Here is a 12,899-nt window from a genome sequence, read left to right as displayed (position 1 = left end):
TGTGAAATGAATAGAAAATAGAGTCAAGACATTGACAAGGTTAGAAATAATGATTTGTATTTGAAATAACATTGTTTTTACATCAAACTTTGCTTTCGTCAAAGAATCCTCCTTTTGCAGCAATTGCAGCATTGCACACCTTTGACATTCTAGCTGTTAATTTGTTGAGGTAAGCTTGTGAAATTGCACCCCACGCTTCTAGAAGCATCTCCCACAAGTTGGATTGGTTGGATGGGCACTTCTGGCGTACCATACGGTCAAGCTTGTCCCACAACAGCTCAATCGGGTTCAGATCTGGTGACTGCGCTGGTCACTCCATTACCGATAGAATACCAGCTGCCTGCTTCTGCTGTAAATAGTTCTTGCACAATTTGGAGGTGTGTTTAGGGTCATTGTCCTGTTGTAGGATGAAATTGGTTCCAATCAAGTGCTGTCCACTGGGTATGGCATGGCGTTGCAAAATGGAGTGATAGCCTTCCTTATTCAGAATCCCTTTTACCCTGTACAAATCTCCCACCTTACCAGCACCAAAGCAACCCCAGACCATCACATTACCTCCACCATGCTTAACAGATGGCGTCAGGCATTCTTCCAGCATCTTTTCATTTGTTCTGCGTCTCACAAACGTTCTTCTTTGTGATCCAAACACCTCAAACTTGGATTCATCCGTCCACAACACTTTTTTCCAGTCTTCCTCTGTCCAATGTCTGTGTTCTTTTGCCCATCTTAATCTTTTTCTTTTATTGGCCAGTCTCAGATATGGCTTTTTCTTTGCCACTCTGCCCTGAAGCCCAAAATCCCGCAGCCGCCTCTTCACTGTAGATGTTGACACTGGTGTTTTGCGGGTACTATTTAATGAAGATGCCAGTTGGGTACCTGTGAGGCGTCTGTTTCTCAAACTAGAGACTCTAATGTGCTTATCTTCTTGCTTAGTTGTGCAACGCGGCCTCCCACTTCTTTTCCTACTCTGGTTAGAGCCTGTTTGTGCTGTCCTCTGAAGGGAGTAGTACACACCGTTGTAGGAAATCTTCAATTTCTTAGCAATTTCTCGCATGGAATAGCCTTCATTTCTAAGAACAAGAATAGACTGTCGAGTTTCAGATGAAAGTTCTCTTTTTCTGGCCATTTTGAGCGTTTAATTGACCCCACAAATGTGATGCTCCAGAAACTCAATCTGCTCACAGGAAGGTCAGTTTTGTAGCTTCTGTAACGAGCTAGACTGTTTTCAGATGTGTGAACATGATTGCACAAGGGTTTTCTAATCATCAATTAGCCTTCTGAGCCAATGAGCAAACACATTGTACCATTAGAATACTGGAGTGATAGTTGCTGGAAATGGGCCTCTATTCACCTTTGTAGATTTTGCACAAAAAAACAGACATTTGCAGCTAGAATAGTCATTTACCACATTAGCAATGTATAGAGTGCATTTGTTTAAAGTTAGGACTAGTTTAAAGTTATCTTCATTGAAAAGTACAGTGCTTTTCCTTCAAAAATAAGGACATTTCAATGTGACCCCAAACTTTTGAACGTGTGTGTGTGTGTGTGTGTGTGTGTGTGTGTATATATATATATATATATATATATATATATATATATATATATATATATATAATATTTTTTTTATTTTTACACATTTCTAGATGAATTGCAGGGAAGGGCTTATATATTTAAGCCCTTCCCGACAATTCATCCCACACTCGCCCGCAGCGCATTGCTTTCAATGGAGCGGGCTGTATTGCCGGCTCCATTGAATGCAATGCGCTGGACAGCTCCGGACGATTTTTCAGGCACCGGTCACGCGATTTGCGGATGCGCATCCGTCATGCGATCCGCAAATCGCACGAAAAAACGCCCGTCTGACTAAGGCCTAATGGTGAAATTTCTCCTTATCTTCAGCTTTTTAGCAGAGGCCTGAAGGTTTTGTGCCAAAATGGACCGATATTTGAAACTATTCATAATTCCCTCCACCTTGACTAAAACTCCAGTTCCAGCAGCGGAAAAATAGCCCAAAGGCATAATGCTGCCCCCACTATCCTCACTGCGGGTCGGGGGTCTTCTGGTGATGCGCAGTGTTGGCTTTGTACCACACATACCTTCTAGAATTATGGCCAACAAGTTCCCCCTGGGTCTTATCAGACAGAACACGTTCTCCCACAGACTTCTGGCAGATTTGCTGTAGCTTTTGGCAGAACATGGCCGTTCCCCATTGCCCAGACATATGAGAAAAAAGGGGGATGGTTGTCACATGACTACACAACAGGACTTGCCAGGAACTCCTGCAGCTCCTTTACTGTTGCTGTCGGCCTCTTGGACAAATTTTCTTCTGCTCTTTTCATCAATTTTTGAGGGCCGCCCAGTTCCTAGTAATATCACTGTTGAGCCAAATGTAATCCACTTCTTGCTGACGTCTTCACTGTGTTCCATGGTATATGTGATTCCTTGAAGATGTCGTGGCCTCCTTCTCCTGACCGACACCTTCCAACAATCAGATCTCTTTGATGTTATAAGATCTTTACAGACAAACTAAGGAAATGTCAGGAAAATCCTCCCGGAAGAGCCAAACTTTATATGGAGGAAATCAGAATCCCTGTAAATAATGGCAACGAACTGCTGACTACTATCTAACATGAGCTTAAATGTGATTGGCTGATTCTGAACACAACCGCACACCCAAATATAAGAGGGTGTGAACACTTATGCAACAACATGATTTTAGCTTTGTTATTTTTATTTTTCCACCCTAAATGATGTCCGTTTGTTTTTAGTGGAATTGTACAGATAATGGGTCACACTGAGGGGGAATAAATCTGAAATGATTCATCTTTATCTGTTTTTTTTTTAATATGGTACTTTACCAGGTGTGTGCAGACTTTATATCCACTATGTGCTCACAGGACCTGTGGTGATTTCACTGTCGTGATCGGTCACATGTTCTCTGAGCAGAATAAGGGATTATGGGCGGACTACATCCCCCACGAACCCCCATGGCCTTAGTTGCTATGGATACAGCAGTATTTAGTTTGCTAGCTTGTAACTGGTTGTGGGACAGCTGCACATCTGTGTGGAGACTCCAATAAATGACACCTCACAGATGTCCACATACACAGCTGGCTGTGCATATTGACCAACAGCATTGAAGCATAGTCCTTCACCGCTATCTTCACATCTCTTGAACGTCATATCATGTCATGTCTAGTGCTAATGCCGCCAACACCAGTCCAGCCTTCATCTAATCGTCAACCGTTGTCCAGTGTTGAAACAAACCGTAGCCGTCGTGCAAACATATCACCACAGAGGGTTTAACGCCGCCGTGAAGCTAATGCAGCTTACATCACACAGCGACGCGCCACGTTTTCACCTCAGCCACCAGCTAAAGTTTGTAAATCTCATGCAGCAGATATTCGAAAGCTGTGAGCAAACATGTCTCCTCAGTGAGCTGCTGAAGTTTGTAAATTACATGCAGCTAATATGCAAAAGCAACGTAGCAGTGTGTGTGTGTGATGTGCATGTAGTAGAGCTGTGTGTGTGTGTGACATGCATGTAGCAAAGCTGTGTGGCGCATTGCACCACCAGAAACACTGGTACTATAATTTCCTAATAATTACTAGTCATTTTATAAACTCTGTGCAAAGATGTGGAAACCCAGAGAAGTGCAGAATTAGAAGATAAGCCCCACGCTCAGCGACAGATAGTTTGGTCGTATACTGAAATATTGCTTTCTCTGGATCAACATTTGCGAGTAATAGGCTGAACTGGATGAACATACGTCTTTTTCCGGGCTTAAATACTATGTAACTATGTTTAGTACTCAATGGGTATGTGGCATCAGATGGTGTCACACTGGTACCCACAGGAGCCTTAAATAATGATCAGGGGCCGCAGACAGAATGTCCTGCAGAATCCCGGAGCGCCAGCAGCTCTCAAGTCAAACGATGAAAAGGTATATAGTGCAAAACCAATATGAGGGTAGTGCTCAAATAGGATTACTACGGATATACCTCCAAAATCCATATGAACCGTACTTACATCCGAAGGGGGGGACAAATCATCCTCCCCCTCCCCATATTGCTAAAGGAAGACCCAAGTCCCAGGATTTACTTCAAGAGCAACACGTTTCGTGAGTTTCTCCAGGCAGTAGATACAATGCATAATGTATACAGTAAACTATACTAAGCTAAATATATTATTTACATAAACGAATGTATAATTTTCTTCTATATGTACTGCATTGTATGTACTGCCTAGAACCCCGTTGCTCTTGAAATAAGTCCTGGGACATCCATTAGAAAATAAGTCCTGGGGCAAGCACCGAGTAATGACTGACTCCTAGGTTTTCTCGTCAGACCATTTTTTCAGGGTGGGTGACATTGCCTTCCCCAGTCATCTTTTAACCCCCCCCCCCCCCAGCAAGATGGGTACTCATTTTACCAACCTGAAGGGTGAGTCAAGCTTGAGCCGGCTACTTGAACCACACGAGAGCTCAGGGCTGCATTTCTGCTGCCTTAACACTCTGCACCACACAAGGCTCTTACTTTAGGGCTCCTTCAATTGCACACAACTCAATATATTAGTTGTTTTTTTGGTACCACACCTGCATATTTAACTGTACTTTTAACGCGCAAGGTATGGAACTCTACCACGCCCCGATTTAATTGGCTATTTTGCCTAATTGGTTCCAGATCTTTTTTTTTTCCTGCGGAATTGCACAGCGTTTTGCGCACCTTCTTGCATACTGCGCATGTATTTGCACCCCCCCATAGATTTCTTACACACTCATATTTTGCAGGCAAATACACCCGTGTGAAGGAGCCTTTAGCAATAGAGGGTGACTATTTGTTTCCCCCGTCCTTTGAATGGCAGTACAGTTACGGGATTTAGGAGGTCTCTCTGCAGTAATCCTATTTGAGCTCTACCCTCGTATAGTTGTTGTAGCATATAAGTGGAAGCCTCTCCCTGCAGACCCGATAAGACCATGCTCTTACAAGCTCTTCGAAACAGTTCAATGTACTTTGTGTATTCTGTTTTTTCTTAGTACTACGATCGCCTGAATGACTTGGTAGCGGCTCCGGCACCCATCCCACCACTGCTTATATCAGGGGGTCCTGGCTCTGGAAAATCTCTTCTACTGTCTAAGTGGTAAGTACATTCACACCTCATCAGACAAAAAGAGGTTTTCAAAATTCCAGTTTGATGAAAAGTAATATGTTGTGAATTAAAAAACTGGGGTGGTTTTAGAGTGCTACCAAATCCTATTCCCACATCTTTATCCATGCTTGTGCACGGACGTAGTTAATGTACATATATAATATATATGATTTGTATCTATACTACACATCCAAGTCTGAGTTCTCTGATTTAATCTTTAAGTTTTGAGTCTGGCATTGGGAAGTTTTTTTAATAAGTGTGTAAATGGAAATAGCATAATAATGTGAAATAGCGGTGCCTTAAAGAGTGTTACTCAATTGTATAAAAGCACACCCCCTCCAAATTACATTCAACATAAACAAGATTTAACATCGTCCAATAAGTATTCCATGTGCAGAGGTGTATATTTTACTACTTCCAGATCCCTGTTTTTCTGGCTGTGCGGCTACTTTACATCCAGTATTGAGGCAAGACTTAATTTTTCTCAGGCACTGAAAGACTACAAATCCCTGTATGCTCTGCTTCCAACTGTGCCAGGACCAAGTCTCATCAAGGGACTGGCACAGTGCATTCCCTCCTGGCATCCAGTACGTGCAGATGGTAGGCACTCTGTGTTTCAGTGGAGGAGGCGTTATGACCTGTTGGTTATGAGGCCCTCCATATGTATATATAAATGGAGAGAGTAGCTCTAATACCCACGGAGCCGGTTGGGTCAGAAAGTGGAGTCAGTTTTTCTCAGGTTCTTCATTTTGTTTCAGACGTTTTGATACATAATTTGTGTAGTTTTGGATTACAGGGTGCATACGGCGACTGTTTTGGTTGGTGTTGGCGGTGGGTCATTTTTTTTTTTTTCTTATAAGCATATAGTTTAATTTTATTCTGTAACTTGTTTTTTGACTTGGATGGTAAGTCTGTGTGTAAGTTCCCGAAAATAAGCCCTGGATACATTTAAAAAACCAAAACAATACATCACCTAACAGACGCTGTCCGCTCCGCCGCACTTCTCCTTCTGAAGCTCCAGCACACTAGACTGTAGTCTTCAGGGAGTGCTTCCTGGTTAAGGGGTTCATAAATCCCGCCTCCAGGAAGCGCTGGCTCTGGTTCATCGAGTGATTGTCTGAGCCGCGGCACTCAAGAACCAGTCAGCCATCGCATTGAATGTCTGTGATTGGTTCCTGAGCGCCTCAGCTTAGCCAATCACTACAGCAATCAATGAACCAATCAGAGCCAGCACTTCCTGGAGGTGTGATTTTTGAACCCTCTGACCAGGAAGCGGCGGCTGAAGACTACAGACAAGTGTGCCGGATCTTCAGAAGGAGAAGTGTGGTGTAGCGGAAAGCGCTGGTTAGGTGATGTTTTGTTTTTTTAAATGTAGCGAGGGCTTATTTTCGCTTATATTTCAAGCCCCCCCATCCCAGAATATCCTGTCAAAAGAGCACTACATAGTTGCGCAACTTTGTGGCACCACAAAATCGTGATATCACACAGAGCACAGCTGCAATATCGCTGCGATTTTTCTCGCGGCAATATCGCTGTCGCCCTGTGAAAGAGGCTTTATGCATTGTAGTGAGGCAAGTCTATAGAGCCGCTAACGGCAGTAATCGGATTGCCCGTTCTTTATATGTGCAGGATTCAGCTTCAGCAGAAACTTTCACCGAACACTCTAATGCTGTATCACTTTGTTGGAAAGCCGATGTCCACCAGCTCCGAGCCGGCTCTGATCATAAAGAGACTGACCCTCAAGGTAATGTCCATTTATCATGTGCGTAGGATGTGTAGCGCCAACATCACAACTAAATCACTATTAAAGAGTCACTTGGGTAAGGCAGGAGTACAGTCACTTGTTAATATACTGAGCACTACTGTTAACCCCTTGAGTGGCGGGTTTCCTACCACCCTGTCGTGCCCACCAGGGCAGGTTTTTTAAAATAGTCTAATCATTGAATTTCAACTAATTTTGCAGTTGCGTCTCAAGAGCCATAACCTTTTCATTTTTCCATTGACATGGCCATATAAGGGCTTGTTTTTTGCGGGACAAGTTGTGATTTTTTTTTTAAACTGGGGGAAGGAAAAAAAGAAATGGGGAAAAAAGAAAAAAAGGGGCCATGTCATTAAGCGGTTAAATAATGTATTAACTTCCTTCTCTGGGTCATTACGACGCAGGGATACCACATGTGTGATTTTATTTTTGATTTTTTACAAAGTAAAGGGAGAGACAAGTGTTTTTATATTTTTTTTTTACTTTTGTTTTTTTTTTTTTTACTTTTTTTTTTTGTCCCTTTAGGGGACTTCCATCAGGACCCCCTGATCACATTCTGGGGGTCCGATGGTGACAGCCCTTTACATGCTGCAGTCACAGACTGCAGCATGTAAAGGGTTAACACAGCAGAGATCGGAGGTTTTCTCTGATCTTTGCTGTAAGAGCTGGTACCGAACTGTCCTCTGACAGCCAAGCACCAGCTCTCCCTGCCACAGAGACCATCGGCTTGCTTCTAACAAGCCGATGGTCTCTATGGCAACCTATAAACAAAGCAGGAGATTGCCGGCATATCGGCAATATCTTCTGCTGGTTTTTCAAAGCCCTTGCTTTGTTCTCTGTGGGACTGTGCAGGCAGAGCACACTGTCACAGCTTGTGGCATTGTGCTCTGCAGCTCCCATAGTGATACATAGCCCGGAAATCTTCCGGGCTATGTCACTATGAGCAGTGGAGCTCGTCCCGGAAAATTTCCGGGCGTGCCACTCAAGGGGTTAAAAGGGTTTTCCAGCGATGACTTTTTTTTTTCACTTTTCACCATCCAGTGGATAGGTGAAAAATTATGGATCAATGATTGTCCAACCTCTGAAAACCCTTCTGATCCTGATAATGGGGGACTCTCCCTGTTTCATACATACATTGTCCCATTTTTGTAATGCAGTGAGGAGGGGAGCCGGCAGATAGCCAAGCCCAGCGCTCAACTATCTGAATGGAGCGGCGCAGCTCAATGGGGCAGAACGATAGCCGAACTGAGCGCAGCACTTAGCTATCTGCCTGCATCATTGAGAGGAATGGAGCCAGCGTCTGCGTTCATGCGACCAGCGGCTCTATTCCCCACTACACTACAGAAATGGGACAATGTATGTGGGACCGTGAAATAGGGGGGACACGAGTCCCCCATTCTTGCGATCGGTGGAGGGGGAGGTCCAACTGCTGCGATCTATCATCTTTCACCCATCCAGGGGATAAATAAAAGCTGTTTTTAAAAAAAAAAAAAAAAAAAAATCATCACCGGAATACTGCTTTAAAAGGGGTTATCTGGTTGTCAACTACCAATGGTCTATTCGCTAATCTACTAAATCAGTCAATTGCGTAAATAGAAATACTCGGTGTGCATTGTCCGTTCAGGTTTTAGGCACAGCCCTTTTAGTCATTATGAGCAGTTCTTCAAAATAAAAGTGTAGGGCCATAAAAAAATTGAAGAAATAATTTTGCTTAAAATGTATTTTTTTTAACCCAAATCAAATGTATATTGGCTGTAGTGGTCAGTAAAGGAATCGCGGCGCAACGTCTTTTTTTCAGCTAACAATTGGCCATCTGAAAGAATACATTGGAAACCAACGCTTCAGATGGTTGATTGACATAGATGGATATATATATAATCACAGCCAAACTAGTCGCATAAAAATGTTTGTGTGAATAAGGCCTATCTCTGTAATAGCGGCATCCTATAACTGCATGCAATGTGTGTAGCACATGTTTCTAACACTGCAGAGGAGAGCTGCGACATTGGAGCTCTCTTCTGCATAGTGTTAGAAACGTGTCGGTCCTCGCCTGACGTGAGAGCTATGTTGGGGAATCTTAATGTCGGACGAGGTCTGACACTGGATTGGAAAGAGTTAATGCTTGGAAGTCCAGATCCCCCTCATTCTTCCTTATGCCATGTATTCTTGTTTTCAGAACCTTTATCCTTTGCCAGGGCGAGTGTTCCCATGGTAATTCCACAGGACTGCTACCCTGTAAATGCATCTGCACAATACAGCGGTGCTCTATAGTAAACTAAGTGACAAGTGAAGTGTGAGCAACTAATAGTGAGACAGGCTAGCGAATAATCGTTGACTTGATTGTGTATTTTGTTGCGTACATCTTACTTTTTAACGTTTTCTATACATATTTGAAGTCCTTGCAGTCACTACTATTCCTACAATGTTGATATGATTTTCCGTGTTCCTTGTAGCTGATGCAGCACTCTTGGTCGGTGTCTTCGTTTTCCATGGATCCAGGCAAGTTCTTGGAAGAATTTCCTCACTGGCTTGAAAAACTTTCCAGCCGCTATCAAGGCAACATCATCATCATCATTGACTCCATTGATCAAGTTGAGGTATTTCCAAACACCAAAGTTTTATTCCCAAGTTTTGCCTGATTTGTAGCGTCTATTGTTGCGGTTGGAATTTTCAGTTACTCGTGTTGGAGAGACTATTTTGTCTGTCAACGACTGGCACACCATTCAGATGTTTTACATGGATTACGGAAGTCTTAGTGTAACTCAGCCGTGCAGGCAGTCCTACTGGTACCGACGATTACTCCGCATTAGTTATTAGTAATCAATTGGAAATAAGCGATGAATACTGGGGAATACCTGACAAGACCTGCCCCTTGTGTGTGTCGCCAAGTATTATCTTGCTGCCTCTTGGAAGCCGCCATGAGAGGAACACATGTGAATGCAGGATGTCCTGAACCTATCGTTGAGCTGTCATTGTCCTTCATACCACTACTAGGAGTGACCTACTGTCATATACAATGGCCTCCCAGATCATCACACCAGCAGGGGGCAGTGTGCTGCTCCACAGCAAAGGCAAGATTGAGGAGCTCACCCCGAGGTCTCCAGACACAAACACGGTCGTCATCAGTGCCCAAACTAAACCTGGATTTGTAACTGAAGACAACCTGGTTCTACTCCGTAACATCCAGTTTCATCCATCATGACACCACTGCAAATGTAGGTGATGGTAAATGGGTGTAAAAGGCAGTACACATAATTGGCGCCGTGATTGTTCCTCAGCCAAGTGCTTGGAAATGGTTCTGGCAGACCTAGAGGCATGTAACGATGGCACCACCTGTCTGGCAGACAACAAGATAGTTGGAGCTGCTCAAGATTGTCGGACGATCAGACGCTCCTCTCTACTGGTGGTCTGTAAGGGGCGTCCTGAGCTTGGTCACCTTGTGTGCCCTCGCACATCCACTGGTCCCAACACGTCCTAACAGTCTGGTCAGACGCTCCTCTCTACTGGTGGTCTGTAGGGGGTCCTGAGCCCGGTCACCTGTGCCCTCATGCACTGGTCCCAACATCTCCTAACAGTCTGGTCAGACGATCCTCTCTACTGATTGTCTGTCGGGGATCCTGAGCCCGTTCACCTTGTGTGCCCTCACACATCCACTGGTCCCAACATCTCCTAACAGTCTGGTCAGACGCTCCTCTCTACTAGTGGTCTGTAGGTGAGGTCCTGAGCCCGGTCACCTTGTGTACCCTCACACATCCACTGGTCCCAACACCTCCTAACAGTCTGGTCAGACGTCCTCTCTACTGGTGGTCTGTAGGGGGTCCTGAGCCCGGTCACCTTCTATGCCCTCATCCACTGGTCCCAACACCTCCTTACAGTCTGATCAGGACTCTACTGGTGGTCTGTCGGGGGCATCTTGAGCCGGTCACTTTGTGTGCCCTCACACATCCACTGGTCCCAACACCTCCTAACAGTCTGGTCAGACGATCCTCTCTACTGATTGTCTGTCGGGGATCCTGAGCCCGGTCACCTTGTGTACCCTCACACATCCACTGGTCCCAACACCTCCTAACAGTCTGGTCAGACGCTTTCCCCCCCCTACACGTGGTTTATCGGGGGTGTCCTGAGCCCGGTCACCTTGTGTGCCTTCACACATCCACTGTTCCAAACACCTCCTAACAGACTGGTCAGACCAACTGGTGGGGGACAATTCATCGCTACGACCATCCAGCTTCTCACATCCCAATAATGCCCCCCCTCTCAGACTCTGGTAACGGGGGGAAATCTCTTCTCTACGTTGTAGAGGCGTCTAGTGATCAACAACCTCTACACAAGTGGAAGAAAAGGTCACTACACACAAGGAGCCTCCGATAGCCTTTTACAGGCCAAGGGGGGAACCACTTTAGGGCCTCCAGTGATAAGACCGTTCATCTAATCACCACAACTCTCATCATTTACATATCTGCCTGAGATGGAACTGCAGGATGAGTTTTGCAGCAAAATGACAAATCCTTCTTGGGGCCAGATTGTTTTTTGACAAAGAGAGTACTATAGAAATTTACAAGCCACTGGCATATTTTCACTGCAATTGTCTTTGCTTGATGACGGTCTGTAATTTCATTCACAGGAATAACAGATGGCTAAAAGTAGTTCACCCCTTGACAGATACCACTGTAACAGGATAATGTCATTCGCCTCACCTGTCAGTGGTTTTATTATCATGGCTGATCGGTGTAAAATGCTGAATTTGGATGTAGGCTTGGTCCCCAAGGCTTCCATATTGATAAAGCTCATAGTATAATAAATGGATACAGTGTTTCAGTAGTTGCCTATTATAAAGTTTTAAACTTATAAAGTGGAAGTGTCATTGCTGTTTCTCTGGAAGTTACGAGAAGTAACTTGTTGATTTGTATGTTTTCCAGCAATCAGAAAAGCACATGAAATGGCTGATTGATCCCTTACCAGTAAATGTTCGTGTGATAGTCTCCGTAAGTGTCGAAACTTGTCCCCAAGCATGGAGGTAAGTCGTGTTCTCTACTAGTTTATAGAAATCCTAGTTCTCTGCACTGAAATGATTAAATTGTATCTCCGTTGTCTCCATTTTCTGTGTGATCAAACCACTTTTAGCTAATTATACTGTGTGTTTCATGATATGTGGGATACTGGGGCTATTTTATTATTCAAACTTTGACTGTTTTTGTCTTACATGCTTGCTTCACATTTATCATGTGTTTTTAGACACTTTCAGACCGTTTTTCCAACTTGTCCAAAAAAGAAGTGTAAACTAGGCCAACTAATAGGTGGTCTAAACTTGGACTAGACAGTCTTAAAATTTGCCAGATTTATCATTTTGTGATAAAACTGGCACATTTTAAGACTGTCTAAAGGCCCATTTACACAGGACGAGTGTCGGGCAAACGATGCCCGACACTCATCTCTGTGTCTCTGCGCTCCCGTGCTCCTGCACGGGAGCTAGCAGACCAGGCTGGTTCTCGGAGGAGCCAGCAGGGGGGCGGGGCAATGCAGGAGATTTTTCTCCTCTCCCTCCCTCGCCCCTCTCCATTCACATAACACAGCCGCTGTTCACTACTGAACGGCCGCTGTTTAAACTGAACGATGACCAATGAGTTCATCGTTTATGCAGCATGAAAGATCAACAATGAAGCTCATCGTGCAGTTCAAACACCCGCCGTTTCATAGCGAACGGCCGCTGTGTATCTCAATGGAGAGGGACAGGGAGCGAGAGAAATCTCCTGCACTGCCCCGCCCCCCTTGCTGGCCGCTCCATGTGTGAGCCAGCTCTGCTAGTTCCCGTACAGGAGCATGGGAGTGCGGAGACACAGGGACGAGTGTCGGGCATCGTTTGCCTGACACTCGTCCTTTTGTAAATGGGCCTTAAGTTTACACTGTCTAACTTTTAGACAGTATTAGTAAATAAGCCCCAGTGACTATTACAAGAGAATAGCGAATCCTCTTCCAGGAGCAGGAGACTGCT

The 12,899-nt window shown here is 44.5% G+C and overlaps 1 protein-coding gene across 2 annotated transcripts in view; it reads left to right on the top strand.

The window, feature by feature from the left end:
• The window catches only part of NPHP3 (nephrocystin 3), a 72,472-nt gene that overhangs the window by 34,264 nt on the left and 25,309 nt on the right, over nucleotides 1-12,899 (top strand). For both annotated transcript variants that reach the window (XM_066585579.1, XM_066585581.1), the window contains 4 exons: nucleotides 5,036-5,139; nucleotides 6,778-6,892; nucleotides 9,361-9,504; nucleotides 11,827-11,924. In XM_066585579.1, the coding sequence (XP_066441676.1) occupies nucleotides 5,036-5,139; nucleotides 6,778-6,892; nucleotides 9,361-9,504; nucleotides 11,827-11,924 (461 nt within the window). The remainder of the gene's footprint in view (nucleotides 1-5,035; nucleotides 5,140-6,777; nucleotides 6,893-9,360; nucleotides 9,505-11,826; nucleotides 11,925-12,899) is intronic.

This window comes from Eleutherodactylus coqui, chromosome 12, assembly GCF_035609145.1.
Source record: "Eleutherodactylus coqui strain aEleCoq1 chromosome 12, aEleCoq1.hap1, whole genome shotgun sequence".
Lineage (NCBI taxonomy): Eukaryota > Metazoa > Chordata > Amphibia > Anura > Eleutherodactylidae > Eleutherodactylus > Eleutherodactylus coqui.
The sequence above is the reverse complement of the archived record's forward strand: the minus strand, read 5'-3'. Positions and strand labels throughout refer to the sequence as shown.